The 21,131-nt window shown below is 50.5% G+C and overlaps 1 protein-coding gene and 1 long non-coding RNA gene across 2 annotated transcripts in view; one reads left to right on the plus strand and one right to left on the minus strand.

The window, feature by feature from the left end:
* Positions 1-2,328, minus strand: part of DDRGK1 (DDRGK domain containing 1) — a 44,774-nt gene extending 42,446 nt beyond the window's left edge. The window contains exon 1 of the mRNA XM_051617367.1: positions 2,186-2,328. Coding sequence (XP_051473327.1) covers positions 2,186-2,273 — 88 coding nt within the window. The 5' untranslated portion in view covers positions 2,274-2,328. The remainder of the gene's footprint in view (positions 1-2,185) is intronic.
* Positions 2,329-12,699: 10,371 nt separating this feature from the next.
* Positions 12,700-20,907, plus strand: LOC127383826 (uncharacterized). Its single transcript, XR_007889316.1, has 3 exons — positions 12,700-13,822; positions 14,654-14,851; positions 20,113-20,907. It is a non-coding gene; the product is annotated as an uncharacterized LOC127383826 (long non-coding RNA).
* Positions 20,908-21,131: the final 224 nt, after the last annotated feature.

Raw genomic sequence — 21,131 nt, forward strand, 5'->3', positions numbered from 1 at the left:
AACCAACTTTAACCAAGCTGCTCAAAACCAGTATTAAACTTTCTTGAGAATTCAAATGTTTGGGCTTCAAGATAGTTAAAACTTTGTACACTTAAAAAGAAAAGAAAAATAAACCCTCCCAAGCCCCACAGCCTCTGATTTACCTATATCAGGATACAAGTAAAGTTGAGGAAATTACATCTTTCCAGCAGCTTCATTTCCCTAGGACATGCATCACTCCCTTTTACCAAAAGCTCAGCTCTAACTCACTAAGAATCTCATGACACTTCATCAGTTTCCAAGCTGTTGGGAAAGGAAGATTTAGATGAAAATGGACACATGAAATGTGTAAGAGAAATGTGTTGGAAAATGTAATTACTGTCAGCAAAACCTGCTTTTAACACAAGGTCCTTACCAGTACATGCTCTTGCACCGGGATGACTGTGTTTATACAAGAGGATTTTTTGCTGTTGTAAAGAAAAATATAATCAAAGCTACCTTTGCCTTCAAAAATACCAAAATATACCCCAACTTCAAAACATCCCAAATCCTGGAAGCTGGTGTTGTTACACTGACAAACTTCAGTGTCTGGCCTGGCTGAACACCTGAATTGGAGACCCTGCAGCTGAACAACTTCCCTTCAAACAAAAGCCAGCAAGTTCTCAGCCACACCTGACTCCTTCCCATCAGGTTCAACTTGCACCCATCCCAGGTCGCTTCCAAAAGGACTTGGCAGTGTCAGGTTTAGGGTTGGACTTGCTGATCTTAAAGCTCTTTTCCAGCCCCAAGGGTTCTAGGACTCTGGTGTGCAGTAAATACTTGCTGTTTGAGGGAGGGCTGAAGTGGTCTTCCCCGAGTTCCCTCCTCTGGGCTTGAGGGGCAAAGCCTGGGGGGCTGAGGGAAAGGCAGGACACCAGGGATCCCAGGGGGGAAGCAGCAGGGATCCTGGGGGGGGAAGCACCAGGGATCCCGTGGAAGGGGGAAGCACCAGGGATTCCGGGGGGGGAAGCACCAGGGATTCTGGGGGGGGGGGAAGCACCAGGGATTCTGGGGGGGGGGGGAAGCACCAGGGATTCTGGGGGGGGGGGGAAGCACCAGGGATTCCAGGGGGGGGGGGAAGCACCAGGGATTCCAGGGGGGGGGGGGAAGCACCAGGGATTCCGGGGGGGGGGGGGAAGCACCAGGGATTCCGGGGGGGGGGGGGAAGCACCAGGGATTCCGGGGGGGGGGGAAGCACCAGGGATTCCGGGGGGGGGGGGAAGCACCAGGGATTCCAGGGGGGGAAGCACCAGGGATTCCAGGGGGGGGCGGGGGAAGCACCAGGGATTCCAGGGCCGGGGGGGGAAGCACCAGGGATTTCAGGGCGGGGGGGAAGCACCGGGGGGGGGGAATCACTAGGGATCCAGGGGGGGAAGCACCAGGGATCCTGGGGGGGGGGGGAAGCACCAGGGATTCCGGGGGGGGGGGAAGCACCAGGGATTCCAGGGGGGGAAGCACCAGGGATTCCAGGGGGGGGCGGGGGAAGCACCAGGGATTCCAGGGCCGGGGGGGGAAGCACCAGGGATTTCAGGGCGGGGGGGAAGCACCGGGGGGGGGGGAATCACTAGGGATCCAGGGGGGGAAGCACCAGGGATCCTGGGGGGGGGGGGGGAAGCACCAGGGATTCCGGGGGGGGGGGGGAAGCACCAGGGATTCCAGGGCGGGGGGGGGGGAAGCACCAGGGATTCCAGGGCGGGGGGGGGGAAGCACCAGGGGGGGGATCACTAGGGATCCAGGGGGGGAAGCACCAGGGATCCCGAGGGGGGAAGCACCAGGGATTCCCGGGGGGGAAGCACCAGGGATTCCGGGGGGGGGGAAGCACCGGGGGAGGGGGATCACTAGGGATCCAGGGGGGGGGGGGAAAGCACCGGGAGGGGGAAGCACCGGGGATCCAGGGGGGGAAGCACCGGGAGGGGAAGCACCGGGGATCCAGGGGGGGAAGCACCGGGGGTGCCGGGGGAAACCACTCCCCCCCCCCCCCCCCCCAGGATAAGGCCTAAGCCAAAGTGCTTCACACACACACATCCCCCACCCCGCGGTTACCATGGAAACACCGCCCCCACCCCCTACCCCTACCCCTACCCCCCCGCCCGGGAGGCCCCACCGCTTGTGGGGGGGGCAGGGAAGGGCAGGTTGGTGTCAAGACTCGTGCAGGCCGCGAACCCACCTGCCCTGGCCTGCCCGCGGAGGCGGGTGGCGAAGCCGAGGAGGACGGCGAGGAGCAGCGCGGCGGCGGCCAGCAGCACCGCGTCCATCCTCCCGCACACCCCCCGGCCCGGCCCCGCCGCAGGAAGGGGCAGGAAGGGGCGGGACGGCCCAGCACGGCCCAGCCCGGCCCGGCGCAGGAAATGGCGGCACCGCGGGCCCTGCCCCCCCTCCCTCCACCTCCCGCTGAAGGGGACGCGGGGAGGGGAGAGAAGAACGAACCAACCGTGAGGCAAAAACCGGAGAGAGGGGGGTTGGCGTTGGGCCGGGGAGGAAGAGGCAGCCGGGAGGCTGGGGGTGCGCGGGCAGGCCGCGAGGCGAAGCTGGGCACGCCGGGGAGAAGCGGTTTTTGCGGCCGCGCTGCTTTGTTTTTCCCCCTGGTTTTTCGTTGTTCTGTGCACGGTCGTAGGGGGGGGAGCTGGGGGCTCCCAGCCCCTGCTTTGTCACGTCCAGCCGGCCGCTGTTGTCTTTCCTTGCGCGGCCCCTAAAGCTGTTAATGAGGAGCTTAATGGTGGTGCTGCCCCTCTGCTCTGGTGAGACCCCCCCCCTGGGGTGCTGTGTCCAGCTCTGGTGCCCTCAGCACAGGAGAGACATGGAGCTGTTGGAGAGGGTCCAGAGAGACCACCAAGATGATCCCAGGGCTGGAGCAGCTCTGCTCTGGAGACAGGCTGGGAGAGTTGGGGTGTTCAGCCTGGAGAAGAGAAGGCTCCAGGGAGACCTTAGAGCACCTTCCAGTGCCTGAAGGGGCTCCAGGAGAGCTGGGGAGGGGCTTTTCATCAGAGAGGGCAGTGACAGGACAAGGGGTGATGGTTTTTAACTGAGAGAGGGGAGATTTAGGTGAGACAGCAGGAAGAAATTCTTCACTCTGTGGGTGGTGAGGAGCTGGGATGGGTTGCCCAGGGAGGTTGTTGATGCCCCATCCCTGGAGGTTTTTAAGGCCAGGTTGGATGAGGTGCAGCCTGGTCTGGTGGTGGGGTTCCCTGCTTATGGAACTCGGTGTTTTCGTAAGGTCCCTTCCAACCTTAATGGTTCTATGATATCATCACTCCTCTCTGGGCTGCAGACGAGGTTTTTCCTGTAGGTGTCACCACGTTGCCGTGGAGAAGGAGAGCTCAAAGTGCAGATGGACGGCTGCCCATGGGCTGGGAAATGTCTTTCTCATAGAATTATAGTTTGGCTTGGAAGGGACCTTCAAGATCATCCAGTTCCAACCCCCTGCACAGGCAGGGACACCTCCCACCAGCCCAGGCTGCTCCAAGCCCCATCCAACCTGCCCTTCAACACTGCCAGGGATGGGGCAGCCACAGCTTCTCTGGGCAACCTGGGCCAGTTCAGTTTGGTTACCACACCAGGGGCTTCTTCAAAAGCATTATACATCCCTTGGGCTGTATTTCTCAGATCCCCTTTTATATTTTCCCTAGTTTGGATCTGAAAATGTCCCTTGGGTTTCTTTAAAAGGATTTCAGAGGATTTTGAGGATGACCTTCCTACCAAGGCACGAGGAAAATACGTGTGGAGGCTGTGATGTGCAGTGGGTGTTAAGGTAAAGAACTGCCTCTTGGAGCATAATTTATCCCTCTCCATCTTGCAAATGTGGCACTTGGGTGGGATCAGAGTAATCCAGAACTTGCAAACCTGTGTGATTTCCTCAGGGAGGCAGCATCTGATCCTGGTGCAGGCAGTTTTGGGGGGAAAACAGGTGGCTTTTGTAACATTAGTCTTTATTCTGTTGAAAGGTCAAATAGCCTCCTTGTAGCTAGGAACGATACACACCTGTGGGTGTGATCCTCACTTCTTTGTGATAGTGCCAAGAATGAATCCAGCTGGCAGTGCATTCCCAGAGTGTTTGATTCCATAAGTGGAGGGTGACATCATATATTGATGTCCAGTAAATGAGACTCTTTAAGTAGAGGCAATTCAGCTTCATCTGTGCTAATAAACTAAGTGCATCCAGGAACTAAATGTATCCTGGGCCCTGTGGCCAGCTGGCACAAAATACCTTCTTCCACACTTGTAAACTGCCTTTGCCTTCCTGGAGAGGGTGGCTGGATGCAAACTGCCTGTTGGGAATTGTTCTGGGATTGCTCTGTGTGTTGAGCCCTGCCTGGGAATTATCTAGGAAAATGCAAATTGGCACCTACATTTGTGCTGGGGAACTTTCTAACAATTTTCTCACAGGGATGATTACTTGTCAGTGCCTGGGCATGCCTGAGTTTACAGTGTGGATGAGACCTTCCTGTAGCAGGATATATTTACAGGGAGAAATAAGGCAAGTGTTGCCTGCCTGCTCCTTCCCGCTCAGATATGGACCTCTGGTATCCTTCCAAGTAAACGTGCTAAGGAACTGAAGGGCTTCTGGATCCACTCCTTTCTGCCCGCGGGCACAAAACGTTTTCGGCACAAAACGTTTTCAGCACCTCCCAGGAAGCCCTCGGTGGTTTACAGGATCAGACTCTGGGAGGTGTCCGGATCCGTGTGGCAGAGTTAAAGAACTGCAGCTGTTTTCAGTTACAGGACAATGAACTGGTGACCCTGCAGGTGGGGTGAGCTCTACCCAGGACCTGGATGCACCGCCTTCAGCACCTCCCCAAAGCCTCTAAAGAAGCTTGTGAGACCCATCTCAGTCTGCAGAGACTGCAGTGCTTTGTTCTCACTAGAGTTGCTTGTTTTAAGAGAAATACTGTGGCTTATTACTGCTTGAGGTAATCTTTAAATTCACCTTGAACAGAGAAATTTAAGCAGAAGTACTCAAAACAGAGTCTTAGGTCTTGAAAGCAAAACTGTAGAGTGAAGGCATGCATGAAAACAGGATGAAAACAAGATGGAGGAAAATGAAGTTCTGCTTGTGTTGGTCTCTTGCTCTGGAGTTACTGAAGTTTTTAAGCAAAGGGATCAATTTGTCAGGGCTCTACCTGCAGAGCAGAACTGCAGCCCTGGATTCCTCTCTCCTGTGTGCTCCCTGGTGGTTGCTGAACACAAGCAAAGCTTTGTGGTCCTGCCTTGGTTGGGCTGTGGAAATGCTAGCAGAGAGCTCTGTTGGAAGCTGTATGAAAAAGACTCATGTAGGTGGGGTCTCATGGTTTTCTCATCCTTATTTTCCCTTTCACTAATGAGTTCAGGTGATCATGGTCATCAGCTGTTGTGTTTTGCAGATGGGGCACCATAAACTCAGCTCTCACTGGATGGCAGTTTCCATCACAGAATCACAGAGTGGTGGGGGTTGGAAGGGACCTCTGGAGATCATCTAGTCCAACCCCCCTGATAGAGCAGATCCCACAGGAATGCGTCCAGGTGGGTTTGGAATGTCTGCAGGGATGCCCTCACTGGGCAGCTTGTTCCAGGGCTCTGTTACTCACAGAGTAGGAAAGTATTTTCTTATCTTTATGTTAAACCTCCCATGTACCTGCTCGTGCCCATTGCCCCTTGTCCCAGGACACCACTGGGAAGAGTCTGGCCCCATCCTCTTGACACCCCCTATAGATGCTTAAAAGCATTGATGAAATCCCCCCTCAGCCTCCTTCTCTCTCAGCTGAACAGGATGGCATTGGCCAGGGCTCATTGTTGGCTCACGGCCATTGCTTCGTGCCCTAGAGCCCAGGACACATCAGAAGGTGCTCTAAGGTTTGAAGCCACTGGAAGGTTTGTCCTGCTGTGTTGTGTCCCATGGCAGTTCACTTCTGCTCTGACGGTTTGAGTGTCTGGTCTAGTTCAGCCACAGCTTCTTCTGGGGTAGGAATTGCTGCCTGAGTGAGGCTGGGCAATCAGGTGAAGGCTCTTTCTCCTCAAGAGTCAGGGGAAGATTTAAAACAAATAGTGCCAGTAAAAATCTGAATCTAAAAAAAAACCCAGCGAGGCACAGGATTTCCCTGAAGAGGTCTTAAAAATCTTTGAAAATCCAAAGTGCTGTGAAATCCCCAGGACTGGAATTCAGATGCTTCCCTGCTGCATGGCCACAGAGGTGGGCAGTGATCCTTAGACATTTCCTGGTGTGCTCTGAAGCAAACCCAAAACCTGTCAAAGGCTCTTTGGTGACCAGTGAAGCCGTGCAGGGTGTGTGGGTTTGGTTGTCCCTGATTTCCAACAGTTAATGCCCTGACCTCCTGGTTAGGCCATGTGGCTGCCCCTGTGTGTGTGGGGATGTCTTTCCAACAATTCATCCCCATTGGGGGATGAATTATGGAAGGGGGATTTAGGTTATGGTTGGACTTGATGATCTTCAAGGTCCCTTCCAACCAGGATGATTCTGTGATTCTGTGATTGTTTGCTTAATCTCTTCTGGGTATAAATTATACCAGGTGGCTCCTAACCAATGTTTCTGGGGACTGGACACATTCCCAGAAAAGACCTGTTCCTCCAGACCTGCATTTTCTGCTGGAAATCATCCTTGACTAACACCACGTAGCTCATCTGAGCCTCGTCCAGGCAGGTTACTTTTCCATGCCTGGCATTTTATAGCTGAAAACCAGAGATAAAATATATTTGCCTCCTACGCAAAGTCAGTCGTGGGAAGGACAAGCATTATCTAAATAGTGCTGGTGGTAATGTTTAGCAGCTGCTGTCCTTCTGGATATCTTTTCCATGCAGTGCTGCTCTGGCTGCAGAGCTCTCTCAGCTCTGGCCTGCTGAGCTGTGTTATCTAGGAGCCTTAATGAGCTTCCTGTATCATTTAAAAATGTAAATTGTCACCAGTTTAGAAGTCATTAGTTAAGAAGTCTGTCACTGCAGCCCCATTTAATTTCACCTGTCCCTTCCCTTGTTTCCATTCAAGGCCATTCAATCACAAGGGCTATCTTCTTCTCTGGGCAGTCATCTCTGTGTGAAATAACCTCCTGCAAAGTGCATGACTCAGCTGAGAAGACACCAGTAGTGACCAAGACTTGGGTGATCAGGCTTTCTAGCACAAATTAACAAAGAAATGTTCTTCTCTTTCCACATACCCACCAACATGAAGGGAAAAGAAAACGAAGTTGTTGAAATGCACCTCCCACCAGCCCAGGTTGCTCCAAACCCCATCTAACCTGCCCTTGAATGCTTCCAGGGATGGGGCAGCCACAGCTTTTCTGGGCAACCTGAGCCAGGGTCTCACCACCCAGCAAAGAATTTCTTCCTGATGTCCAACCTAAATCTCCCCTCTTCAGGTTAAAATCACACACACCCCCCCCCCTTCCTCTCCCTCCCTGCCCTTGTCCCAAGCCCCTCCCCAGCTTTCCTGGAGCCCCTTCAGGCACTGGAAGGTGCTCCAAGGTCTCCCTGGCGCCTTCTCTTCTCCAGGCTGAACACCCCAATTCTCCCAGCCTGTCTCCAGAGCAGAGCTGCTCCAGCCCTGGGATCATCTTCGTGACCCTTTTCTGGACCCTCTCCAACAGCTCTGTGTCTCTCTGCTGCTGAGGGCTCCAGATCTGGACACAGCACTCCAGGTGGGTTCTGACCAGAGCAGAGGGGCAAAATCTCCTCCCTGACCCTGCTGGCCCCACTTCTTTTGATGCAGCTCAGAGACTTTTGCTGCCTCTGTGTATTTTATCTGTGTGGTGAACCATGAAAGCCTGGAGCCTCTGAAAGAAAAGACAGGGGAACCCAGACCTGGTTTGTCCCTCGGAAGCAGTCAGAAAAGCACTTCTGCAGGGATCTCTTTCTGCAGGCATCAGTCTCCAACAAAGGTCAAGGTGCTTGGAAATTATCTTTGCTCTGGGTGGCAGAGCCTAGAGGAGAGGAAGCTAAACTGGATCTTCTGGAAAGAGATGCCAAGCCAGTATTCTCATAACTGAGATTCGCTGGATTTCATCTGTTCAAATGCCCCAGGCCCTTAGCATCCTCTTTGGATTGCAGGCAAGTGGTTATCCCAGAGTTATTACACCCCAAAATGGCAAAAAATGCCAATATACAAATATTTGGCAGGCTTGTGTGGGCAAGAAGAGACCCCCAAAGCCCCAGGAGCTGCTTTGCAGGTGTTGCCATTTTAGAGGGGGAGCAGAAAAGCAGGAGGAGGTTTTTTAGGCAGAGCTGGAAAGGAAGGGAAGCACCTTTCAGCATGTCAGCAAGCATTTAATGATGCACAATCACATCAGTTAAACCAAAATGATACTAGAAACATATTTTTTTAAATGACAGAATAGCACACAGGGAGTTTTCCTTCTTTTATTCCCAGACCCTTGTCCTCAGGGCTCAGAGGGAAAGGTACATCAGGGTTTGGAGTTACATTTTCCCTTTATTTTTTCTATACATGGAATGATCTGACACGAGGAAATGGGCCCTGGTGTTATGACTTCATATTTTCTGTTTTCCTGGGAAATAAATGTTTGGTGCTGGAAATCATAACCTTCTGAAGCACAGCACCATTTGCCTGGTCATCCTTTCATCTCCATAAAATCCTGAGTTCTGAAAACAAAATCTTGCAGTCATTTTTGCTGGGATAACACAGCTCTGCTGGTTGCAACATCTGGGCTTTCAGGGGGCTTTTTGTTGCCTGTCTTCTCTCTCCAGGAGCTATTGTGACACCTGCCAGTGACAATACTGAAGAATGGTGGCTTTCCCTCTCATCATTTGTAAAAGTAGCAATTCCTTAGGCACTATAAATCTTTGATCACTTGTTTATTATGGGCTGTCCCCAGCTGGTAATGATGAGAGTATTTCCATTTGCTTCATCTGGCTGAAGATGAACATTTCCCTCCTGCCACAGCTTTTTGAAATCAACTTTCTCTGGACTATTTTTTTGTGACACATCTCCAGGGTGAATCCACTGTTTGTTGTCTTCTGGATCTTCTGGTTGATGATGCCCCAGAGCATTATCACAAGGTGCAAGAGGATTAATGGGAACCCCCTGAATTCTAAGTGGGATCTAATAAATGTTTCCAGAAAGCTGGCAAGGGGTTATTTTAAATGCCCTGAAGAAATCCCTCATACCAGGCACACTTTTTTTTGTCTGGAAAGGTGGAGAATCCATGAAGGATTTTGGGAGGTTACACCTCCACTCACTGGGCAACAGTAGATTTCTCACACCTCAGGCACCAGCAGGCTTCAGTGAGGACTTCTTGTGGGCAAACACCAGGACAAAGGACCTGGATGAGTAAGAGATGCAGGAGAGTAGTCCATAGAGACCTCTGAGGATGCTGTTCTCCAAGCTGTGCTTAAGGAATCCTGAATCAGGGGCAATCCAGATGATGTTGTTGGGAGCCAGCAGACAGTGTAAATGGAGAGCAGCAAGAGCAAGATCTTAGTCACCTAAGACATGTGCTTGTTCCACGTGCTCCCTGTGGTGGAAGCAGCCCTTATCTTTCTCCTTTGCCTCCAGAGGAGGTCAGTGATGGATCCATTCAGGACTATCACAAGGATGATGAAGATAAGATCCAGGCTGACAGGTGTGTAAGCAAACTTCATGATGAGGTTCTCTGAAGAACTTAACCAAGTGCTGGTAGCCAAACACACAACCTTTCATTACTTCTCCTCCTCGCTGTTGTGTTGCACTGAAGGTAGGGCAGTTGGAAGATGATGGTCAGGATCCAGCAGCTAGCAAGGATGCTGTTTACCTGCTGCCCCTGGTGCCTGAAGATGAACTTGGACCAGTGATGGTTGGGCCTGCAGGTCTTTATCAAGTGGAGGAAACCCAGATTCTCCCTTGACCAGATACAGAACAGCCTCAGCATATGATATGTGTAGAGGAGGATGTTCTCTCTGCAACCCCTCTCACCAAAACCATGGGTGCCAACCAAGGAGAAAACTGTAGGGACCTCTTTGCAACAACAGAGTAAGAGGTTAATGAGGGCCATGTTGACAGTGATCCTGTCTAAGGTCTGGAGGACCTTGTGCTGATGACATTACTGATAAAGCTCAAGAGGACCATGAAGTTGCCTACTGTGCTGGTAAAAGCCAAGAGATGAATGAAGATGGAAATGGGATTCCATCCCATAACTGGTGCCTGAAGAAGGGCTCCTGTAGCCTTCCCCAGCTGCTCTCCTAATTTCTTCCTTCTTCCCTTGGCTGCTGGAACCTACTACAGCAGCCCCAGCCTCTGAACCACTGTGTTGGTGGCTGTGTTGCCATCACCTCTCTCCACGGGGCCATTCCCTGCTCCCCACCAAGGCTTCCAAGCTGCAGCTCTGCTACCTCCAACTGCTTTGCTGCCTGTGCAGCTGCTCTTGCCTCTCTTGGAAGGGCCAGGGAGTGTGGAGATGAGGCAGGGAGCTGTGCTGAGGCTGGAAGTGTTGAGTATGGAAGTAGAGAGACTTGCAGGTGAAAAGCCCTGTGAGAAGTGGTGGGGTTTGAGGTTGTGCTTGAGCACTGAAGTGAGCTTGAAGCTTGCACTGAGCTTTGGGAGGACTGTCCTGTGGTGGTGGGTCTTTTGGAGCTGAAGATGGCTGAACTTCCCATAGCAGGGGAGTTGAAACTAGGTGGTGTTTAAGGTGCCTTCCAACCCAAACCATTTTATGGTGGAAGAGGGGAGATTTAGGTGAGACATTAGGAAGAAATTCTTTGCTGTGAGGGAGGTGAGACCCTGGCCCAGGTTGCCCAGGGAAGCTGTGGCTGCCCCATCCCTGGCAGTGTTGAAAGGCAGCCACAGCTGGGGCTTGGAGCAGCCTGGTCTGGTGGGAGGTGTCCCTGCCCATGCAGTGGGTTGGAATGAAATGATCATGAAGGTTCCTTCCAACCCAAACCAGTCTGGAATCCTCTGCTTAATGAAAAGTCTGGCTTGATGGGACAGGGAGGTGCAGGAGTCCATTGTGTGTGAAGGTAAAAGAGAGTCCTTCTGAGCAAACTAAGGAAAAAAGGCATTAAAAAGAGCCCATGACTGAAATGCAGAGGTTTGTGTCTTAACAATGGTCCAGCCCTCTCCTTCCTGTACCCCCACCCATCCCACCCAGCAGGCAATGAACCCCATCAGACCCCTCAAGCTTGTTTTCCTTGTCCCTCAGTGTTGTCAGATCTGCCTCTGGGCATACAGGCTGCTGGTTCCCCACCTTCCAAGTCCTCTTGGGGATGAAGTGGGCTGTGGTCAGGGTGGGAGAGGGGCTCTGGGCTCCCACAGAAGCTCCAATCATAGCTTCTGAGTTTCCTTGCTCCTATCAAATAAAAGAGGGACTCAAGCTGCCCAGTTGCTATCCAGCTTTCTCCTCCATGGTCCTTGGGAAGAGTTGCATCATTCCTGGTGGGAACACAGAGTCTCATTGGAGATGTTCTTCTGCAGTGGTGGTTTCTGGGTGTCCTTTGATGTGGTGAGGACTACCTGGACATGTTCATGGTTAAAATAAACTCTCTGAGAAGAAGGAACAGAATCCAAGGCTCTTTTTGCTTTCAGATTCCTACAGCAATAGGCTTTTTAAGGCAAAATTTCAACATCAGAGGCTGTGTTTGGGCTTGTTTTTTTTTTTGTTGTTGTTGTTGTTGTTGTTTGTTTATTTTGTTCTTTTTAATGCAGAATATTAGTCATGGGAGTTTGTTTCCACTCTACCAGACTTTTCAAAAGCAAGCAGTTATTTATTTTACTAATTAGAAGTGGAACCATGCTAATATGTATCTTTTCAGTGGAACCACAAGAAAAAAACAACCCACATTTGATTTTATCCCTTTCCCAGCTTTGTTCCCAAATGATGTTGGCTCACAGTGGCTGGGCCAGACAAGGGAGAGAGGGAAGCTCCCCATGATGGAGGTCATAGCATGGTTTTGAGAATCATTTGTGGACTCTGCTGGGCTCACTGCTTTTGTGGAGTGTGATCTGCTTTTGGCCATGCAGGTATCAGCCTGGGGACCAGCCAAGAACCCTGCTCTTCAAACGAGGGCTCCTATTGCAACCCCACTTGAGGTCAGACCCATCCATGAACTCCAGTTTGGTCTGTGTTGGCTCTCTTGCTAACAGCTCCTTGCTCTGTTGGTGGCCAAAACCAGCTGCCTTGAGGAAAAGCAACAGCAGATTTTTCTTCTGTGTTAAGGAAGCAGCACCACTCCCCTTGATGAGGTTGTCTTTGCTTTAGTGCCTTCAATGGACCTTTCCTCCTTGAGTTTGCATCTTTGCTTTTGAACACATTAAAGGGGATTCAAAAAAACCCCAATGATAGGACAAGGGGGAATGGTTTTGGGCTGAAAAAGGGGAGATTTAGATGAGATATTAGGGAGAAATTCTTTGCTGTGAGGGAGTTGAGACCCTGGCCCAGGTTGCCCAGAGAAGCTGTGGCTGCCCCATCCCTGGCAGTGTTGAAGGGCAGGTTGGATGGGGCTTGGAGCAGCCTGGGCTGGTGGGAGGTGTCCCTGCCCATGCAGGGGGGTGGGACTAGATGATTTTTAAGGTCCCTTTCAACCCAAACCCAGTCAATGATTCTGTGATTTAAGGGAGTGCTTGCTGTAAGTCAGCAGGAAGGTGTGAATACCTCTGGAAGGCAGGGAAGTGTCCATCACAGCCTCAAGGGCTCCCATAGCGTTCTCCATGGCTGAGAGCACAGCTGCTCCTCAGGCATCCCATCCCATCCCATTGCTGGGCACTATTCCAGCTGTAACCTGGGCACAAAGTGAGGAGCTGAGCTCAGTTTAGGTGCTGGAGGATCCCACAGAGATGAATTAATCCATGAGGTTGATGGTGGTGGGGACAAGCAGTGTCATTTGCACTATTAATGCAGGGCTGGAGGAACAAATCGATGGCCAGTGATGGCTGCCCAGGTTACGTTGTCTTCTCTTTGATTTAATCACTGGATAATGAGTCCAGAGCTTGAAAATTCTGCACTGAAACATTGTGCTGGTCTTTTTGTTGGATGGCTACTGGTAGAACTTACTGGAGGATTGCCAATACTCCTAATTCCTTGTGCAAAAAAAACGCAAGGGCCATCTGGAATCCCACTGATCTGCCCCAAATCAACATCAGCTCCACCTTCTGCACACCTGATACTTGGGCTGTCTGCTTGAAAGCCACCAGTGATGGGACACGTGCCCTGTCCCACCCCCAGTTCATCACTGTCCCTGTCACAATAAGGATTTCCTTTATGTCTGACCTAAATCTTCCAGGGGACAATGTATGCCCAGTATCATCACCATTCTGTAATGAATATTCATTTTAATTCTGTAATGAATAACAAAGGTCAGTGTTCTTTCACAAGACAGAAGAAGCAGGTCCATTTAATAACTGAGGTGACTGGTATTTTAAAGCAGGGAGATACTATAATTAATATCACCAGAGTGGCAACATGCTAAGGCAACTCCTGGCAACCAAGTGAAAGGGGTTCAATGAAGTTTTAGTCTCAAGAAGTTAAAAAAAGCTTTGACTGAAGTTAATGGAAATTCTGCCTGCGTGAGAGATGCAGGTGGAGGGGAAAATCAGCTTATTTTAATCAAAGCAAGAAGGAGAAATCCTCTAATTTAAATCAGTCCAAGTGATTGCAGGTTTAATTCTTTCCCCTTGATAGACTCTTCACTCCTCACCTTACAGACCTCTTGATGTTGGAGATGCTGGAGTTTGATTTGTGTGTGTGCTGACCCCTTGAGAGGATACACCAGAGCCATCCTCTCCTGGTGGGGTGGCTTTCATGCTGGATCTTGTGGTGAAGAGGATTACATTGATACCATCCCTTTATGGAAACTGTGATGGGTGGGGAGAAAGTGTCCTCTCCATCAGTGCTCTCAGGTACATGGGTCTGAGGTGGTGGATAATTGCAGTGGGTGGGAGGAGATGGATGCAAAGGATGGAGGAGACAAGGAAACACAGATCTGTTGATCCCACCTGGAGTAGTGTGTCCAGATCTAGAGCCCTCAACACAAGAAGGACATGGACATGTTGAAACAAGTCCAGAGAAGGGCCACAAAAATGATCAGGGGGCTGGAGCAGCTCTGCTACGAAGACAGGCTGAGAGGGTTGGGCAGTTCAGCCTGGGAAAGAGAAGGCTCCAGGGAGACCTTAGAGCACCTTCCAGTGCCTGAAGGGGCTCCAGGAAAGCTGGGGAGGGGCTTGGGACAGGGGCTTGTAGCAATAGGACAAGGGGCAATGGTCTTAAAGAAGAGCAGGGTAGATTTAGATTAGACATTAGGAAGAAGTTTTTCCAATGAGGTTGATGAAGCACTGGAACAGGCTGCTCAGAGAGATGGTGGGGGCCCCATCCCTGGAAACATTCAAGGTCAGGCTTGATGAGGCTCTGAGCAACCTGATCTAGTCAAAAAGGTCCCTGCCCACTGCAAGGGGGGGCTGGACTAGGTGACCTTTAAAGGTCCCTTCCAACCCCACACGTTCTGTGATTCTATGATCTTTGGGCTGAGAAGAAAACAAACTCGACCCCGCAGTAGTTATCTGCTGTAGAAACAAGAGAGGTAAGGGAGAGATGCTGGGTAGATATTGGTTTAGAGGGCCCAGCACAAAAAGCCCTGGTTTCCCTTGGTTGTAATGGAGTTCAGCCAAAATTCCCACCGAGAGATAAATGGCAGCAGGTTCCTTTTCTTCCCGTTTCGCTTTATTTCATCACAGAAATGACACAGATGGAGAGGTTTTAACCAGCCAATTCCAATGAATAAGTGGAGGAGAGACCCCATTTCGTCCTGGCAGTCCTTCTGGAACCCAGGCCAACTCATTAGCCAGAGATCTCTGCTTCCCTCAGCAGAACAGCCTGTTCCCCCTGCCCCGTGCCTGGCGTGGTCCTCTTCTGCTCTCCTACCATCCAGACAGGTTAGTGCTTGGAGGGAGGTAACACTGCAAAGCTGCAGCCTCAGCAGCCCTCAGTCTTACCACTTCATCTCACACCCTGCCCTATTTATATATATATTTGTGTTTGGAAAGAAAACAACAAGTGGCTTTTGCAATAATTTTTTAGTTTTCAGCCCTCCCATCCACCTCCTTCCCCATCCCCAGGAAACATCCTGAGGGGTTCAGCCAAAAAGGAATGGGAATGTCCTGGTATGGTTTTGCTGTTAGGCTGGGGTTGTTGGTTTTTCTTTTCCTTAGGATTTGTATTTCAACAGAAAAGCAAAAATAACCTTGAGAAATGGAGCTGAGAGCAGCCTCGTGTGCTCAGCTGGGCAGATAGCAAAAAGCCATTTCACCTCCACTCTGCTCTGTCCCTCTGAAGCCATCTCCTGGTGCCATCAGTAGACTTCCAAAGACTGGGAAAGTTGGAGACTTCCCCAGAGATGGGTTTTGCTGCCATCCTCTGGTCATTGTCTTTTGGCATCACTGAACTGGTCTGAAGGCAGTTTGATGATCTCCATCCTGCAGCAGGTCTTGCAGGTTCTCCCTCCCTGGTGCCAGGAGCCCTACAAGGTCCCACCAACCATGCTTGCATAGAGCAGTAAAGGCAAGACAAAGGGAAAGGAGAGGTAGTTGCTCCTTCACACTCCTTCTGGAACACAAGGACAGGATGTATAGGGGCAGCTACTGGAAAGGTGCTTCATCACCATGAGGCATGAGAATGCCCATGAGACCCTGTTTTCATCTGCAGGTGCCTAAAATCCTGTATCAATCTACCTCTAGATTTTTAAAGGACACAAGTGAGGAGTTCATCTCACCCTGATGGCTGTTTCTTGCCTGAAGTCAGGCTCCCCATATCTCAGTTTCCCCATGTGCAAAATGGGGATGATAAAGGGTGGAAGGACATTGTGAGAGCTCATGTGCTTCCAGCTGGTGAACACCACACAGTCCCTGGTTAAGGCTTGGTCTGTGCTGGCCAGACTGGCCATGTTCCTGCCAGATTCCTGCATGGAACATGCCTGGAGCCAGCCAGAGTTTTAGGCTCCATGGTCATGGCCTCCATTCTCCTCCTGCTCCCTTGGGGCTGCTGGTGGCCCTACACTTGTCACTGTCATCCCTGTTTTCTGCTTTCTCAGAGGGCTTTCACCCCCACCCTCAGTCAGGTGTCAAGCCCTGGCCTATGCAGCATTGCTGCAGCAGCTTGTCCTTCTTCTGGACCCTGCGTAAGCCCAAGGTTGCCCTTGCTCCTCAGGCTTGCACATCTTTGTCCCTGCTCTCTGGATGGATTCTCTTCCCCCCCAGGTATTCCTTGGGGATGCAGGATCCTGCTGCATGGGATCAGACAATCTCTGCATGGTGCTTGGACCATATCTTGAGGTCCCAGTGTTCACCATGCCATCACCTTCACCAGCCAAGCCTCAGGGCAGAGCATGGGGGAGCACTGGAGCACGTTGAAGGACATCACAGCTATGTCTGCAGCTTTGCTGAAGGACACAGCCAGCCCCGTTCAGGATCCTGTCACTGATGGAGTTGGGAGATGTGTGTTCATCCCTGTTTCTCCCACTGCTTCTCTGTGTGGCACCAAGCAAGTCTCTTAACCTTTCCTCACTTCTCCTTTACTTGTAGAAGGACTAAGATCTGTCCTCCTACCCTGGTGTGACCCATTGCTTTAAAGCAACCAGTCTTTGGTGTGTATTGAGCTGGATCCTCATCTACCCAACACCATCTGTATCAGAGGGAGAAGAGCAGCCACTGCCACCTCCTGGCTCCTGGGGTGACTGAAACAGCTCCTTGATTTTGGTTCAGGTCGCTTAAATGAAGCCTTGGCTGGACCCCAGCATGGGCCAGAAACTCTCACACCAAACAGTCTTGTGCAGACCACATCGAGGTGTCCCTAAACCAAGCTGAGACCTTGCTCTGGCACTTGGAAGTGTCCGGGCAATTGCTTCCCAGTCACAGCTTGAGTGACAAGTGTGGATGCAGCCTATCAGATCAGAGACTCCACAAAAAGCAACAGCTTCTGGGTGCAGCACCATATTCCAGCACTGAGGATAATTCTGTATTCCCATCTGCTCTATTCTGAGCAGCTCCAGGGATGGAAGGAGCCACCTTAAGAGAACACAGCCAGCACCATCCTGCTCCATCCACCCATGGGCTGACAGATTAGAATCTCCTTGGCTTCTGCCAGAAGTTTTGCTCACTTGTTTGTCATTATCTGGAGTTTTGTTAGGGCCACGTTAGAAAAAAAAAAAAAAATCAACACAAGAAACTTGTGAGGAGTTTTTTTGTGTGTTTTTATTTTGGTTTATTTTTTAAATAGAAGCAGGGTCAGGGAAGGAGAAAGTGCAGACGTGCTCTTGGAGAGCAGCAGAGCAGCAGTGGTCTGGTCCTGCTGAGGACAGGAGGAGGGACAGCTCTGGAAGAGCCACAGGAGGAACTTCTGGCCATACCACACACCTCAGCTGAGTTATTCACCCCTCCCCACAGCCTGTCTCCAGCCCTTCCCAGGCCACTTCCAGCCCTAACTGCAGTTTTCAAATTCTTTCCAAAATGTGTTTCCTTCCGAGTTCTCTAATCTTGCAAATCTTCTCCCACCCACACTGGACACCAAAACTAGGGTATCACAGTGAATTATATCCTTCTCCATTCGAATTCTGAAGAAGTCCAGATAAGAGCTTTGCAGACACGTTTTGCCACAACACATCATAGCTTTCCATGCTGCTATTCACATCTTCCTGCACCTCCCTTACATGGTTTCTTTTTTTTTCCTTCCTTTCTGTCCTTGCTGCACATCATGATCCAGACAATAAATCAGGTGGACAGGGCTTCATCACTTGGAAGGCCACCAATCTCTAGACACCTGCCAAAAAAGCAGTTTCTCATAACCTCAGCATATGCTGCAGAGCCAGTTTTGACAGTTGCCCAAAGATCTTCAGCCCAGAGCAGCCAGAAGGGAGATGCCCCAGGTTCCTGTAGCTCATGCAGACCAGCCTGGGACCTGGGAGGTCACCTGAGTTGGTGGAGCGCACATGTGAAATACACACAGCCAATGTCCCTTTGCTGGCTGCAAAACAGGAGCAAACAAATAGGTAAAGTTAAGGATCTAAGGTGCCTTTAAGTTGTGCCTGCAGCCCCTAGAAGAGGTTAATGGAGAAGATGGAGCTGGACTCTTCTGAGAGGTGCAGCAATTCCAGTGAGATGCGTGGAAAAATTTGCAACTGTGAATGGTCAAACACAGGAGAAGAGGATCAGAGAGGCTGTGCGTTCTCCATCCGTGGAGATACTCAGAACTCTGCTGGCCATGGCCAAGGGCAATCTGTTAAGTTAGAAGATGACCTATCTTTGATCAGGAAGTTGAACTGGAGACCTCCAAAGCCCCCTTCCCACCTCAGTTATTCTGCGATTCTGACACATGCAGAGACGTTCAGGCACGTGATGTTTTGCAAGGGCAGTGACAGAATGAGGGGGAATGGTTTCAAACTGGAAAGAGGGAAAAATTAGGTGAGGTATTGGGAAGAAAGTCATTCCTGTCTAAGTGAGGAGACCCTGGCCCAGGTTGCCCAGGGAAGCTGTGGCTGCCCCATCCCTGGCAGTGTTGAAGGGCAGGTTGGATGGGGCTTGGAGCAACCTGGGCTGGTGGGGGGTGTCCCTGCCCATGCAGGGGGGTTGGAACTGGATGATCATGAAGGTCTCTTCCAACCCAAACAATTCCATAATTCCATGACCCCAGGGGGACGGGCTGCATTGCTAGCAGGGCTGGAAACAGGATCCAGATATCCTGGTTTGCTGAGGGCTGAAGTACCACCCAGCTGTGCAGTAGGGGAAGCAGTTTATCTAGCTCAAGAGCAAGGCCGTGTTTGACTCTGTACTGCAGCCTGTGGTACATGAGCCTCACCAGCACAATCTGTAAATCATTGTTTTTCCCTAAAGGGAAGGAGAAGTCCATAAATAAAATCAACTTCTCCCCATTTTCACTCCTCCCAAAAAGCCTCACCAAAATAATAAAGAACAAACCCCACAAAATTTAAGAGATGGAACTGCACTTATCTCTCCTGTGGCTGGTAATATATTAGAGCAAATAGCTTGAAGGACTTGGGAGAATTAAACTTTTATCACCAGGGATGACAAAAAAAAAAAAAAAAAGGACAAAAGCAGCCTCTGGGTAGAGACTTAAACATGGAGCATCTTGTTTTGTCTTCACGACCTATTTAAATGTTATTACATTGAATCAAATAAATTGCCCAACAATGAGGCCGATCCTTCTATTGACCTCTAGGGATTGTAGACAATGAAAGCTCCAGTGCTTAAATCAGGCTTTAATGAGAAGATGAATGGCTTTGGGAGGACTTGCTGACTGCAGCTTGGACCACTCTGCCATGAGCTCTGCTCTGAGGAGTTGGCTCTGCAGGGGCTGCTCATCTCTGTCTGGCTTTCCCATGATGGGGCTTGGTGGCAGCAAACGTGTTCCAACCAACCTCCTGGTCTTGGCTGGAGCAGTCCCAGTGGGTGACACTTGAAATGAGATCCCTGGCCATGCTGGTGGGTGAAGGGGTTATTTTATTTTATTTTATTTTATTTTATTTTATTTTATTTTATTTTATTTTATTTTATTTTGTTTTGTTTTGCTTTGCTTTGCTTTGCTTTGCTTTGCTTTATTTTACTTTGTTTCATTTTATTTCATTCTATTTTCAGATGTGTCAGAGTGTGGGAAGAAATTCCTGGAAAGGCTTTGATTGCTTTTTTTAATTTTATTTTTTTTTTAATTAACTTTTTGATCGTTTCTGAGAATGAAGATGGGGAGAGGATAACCAAGCTAACTTGCTTACTGGGTGATTCCAGAATCCCAGACTGGTTTGGGTTGGAGGGACCTTCAAGAGCATCTAGATCCAACCCCCCTGCATGGGCAGGGACACCTCCCACCAGCCCAGGCTGCTCCAAGCCCCATCCAACCTGCCCTTCAACACTGCCAGGGATGGGGCAGCCACAGCTTCTCTGGGCAGCCTGGGCCAGGGTCTCCCCACCCTCACAGCAAAGAATTTCTTCCTCATGTCTCACCCCAATCTCCCCTCCTTCAGTTTTAATCCATTCCCCCTCATCCCATCCCTCCCTGCCCTTGTCCCAAGTCCCTCCCCAGCTTTCCTGGAGCCCCTTCAGGCACTGGAAGGTGCTCTAAGGTCTCCCTGGAGCCTTCTCTTCTCCAGGCTGAACACCCCAACTCTCCCAGCCTCTCTCTCTCTCTCCAGAGCAGAGCTGCTCCAGCCCAAGGATCATCTCCGTGGCTCCTCTGGACTCAGCTCACCAGCCTGGGTAACTACCACAGCCAAGCTGAGTGCTGACCTGGAGAAGGGCAGATGAAGGTTCAGGAGGGGCAGAGAGCAAGAAACATTGATTCCTGCCCCATCCAGCCCCCACTTTCGGTTATTCACACCTCACTCCTCACCCAAGCATCCCAGAAGAGACAAACAAATCAGCCAGATCATGCTGAAAACAACCCTGCACCTTCAGCTCTGATCAACTAAAAGCTCCTTGGCCTGTGAGAGACTGGAGGTTTCCCCACAGAACAGCTGAGATGCCATTAAAACAATGAGAAGCAACCATGTTGTGCTTTACTTAAAATGTAGCCAAGAGGGAAAATACTACTTTGGATGGTAAGAAGAGATTGGTTTTAATTGAAACTCCTTCTCCTCTGAGCTGCTGTTGACACTTGCTTTTCAGTTAACAGTTCCACGGGTTTTCGTTCGGTTCTGCAAGTCAAGGGTATAAAATGAGGGGAAAAAAAAATTCGTATCAAATCTGGCTGATCTTGGAGAAATTCCAAGGCATTTAAATGCAAGTTGGCATGTTTGTTTCCTGTGGTATCCTCGACTCAGTGGTCTCCTGGCCATTTCCAAGGCCCACAAGGTTGCCTTCACAAACCATTGAAGAATTGAGGTTGTGAGGGACCTCTGAGGACTCTTAAGTCCAGAGAGGTGGTGGGGACCCCATCCCTGGAGACATTCCAGGTCGGGCTTGATGAGGCTCTGAGCAACCTATTCTAGTGTGAGATGTCCCTGCTTATTGTCAAGGGGTTAGACTAGATGAACTTGAGATGAACTCCCTTCCAGCCCAAGACATTCTCTGATTCTGTGCCTGGCACTGCTGGGAGCAACTGGGGAGCAGGGCTAATTCTTCGGAGCCAAGAAGAAGAGCAGGGTCTGTAATGAAAACACCCTCACAGCCTCCAAAGACCTGGCCTTGCATCCTGCTCCCTCCAGAGCCAGCT

The sequence above is a fragment of the Apus apus genome, chromosome 4 (genome assembly GCF_020740795.1).
Source record: "Apus apus isolate bApuApu2 chromosome 4, bApuApu2.pri.cur, whole genome shotgun sequence".
Taxonomy (NCBI): domain Eukaryota; kingdom Metazoa; phylum Chordata; class Aves; order Apodiformes; family Apodidae; genus Apus; species Apus apus.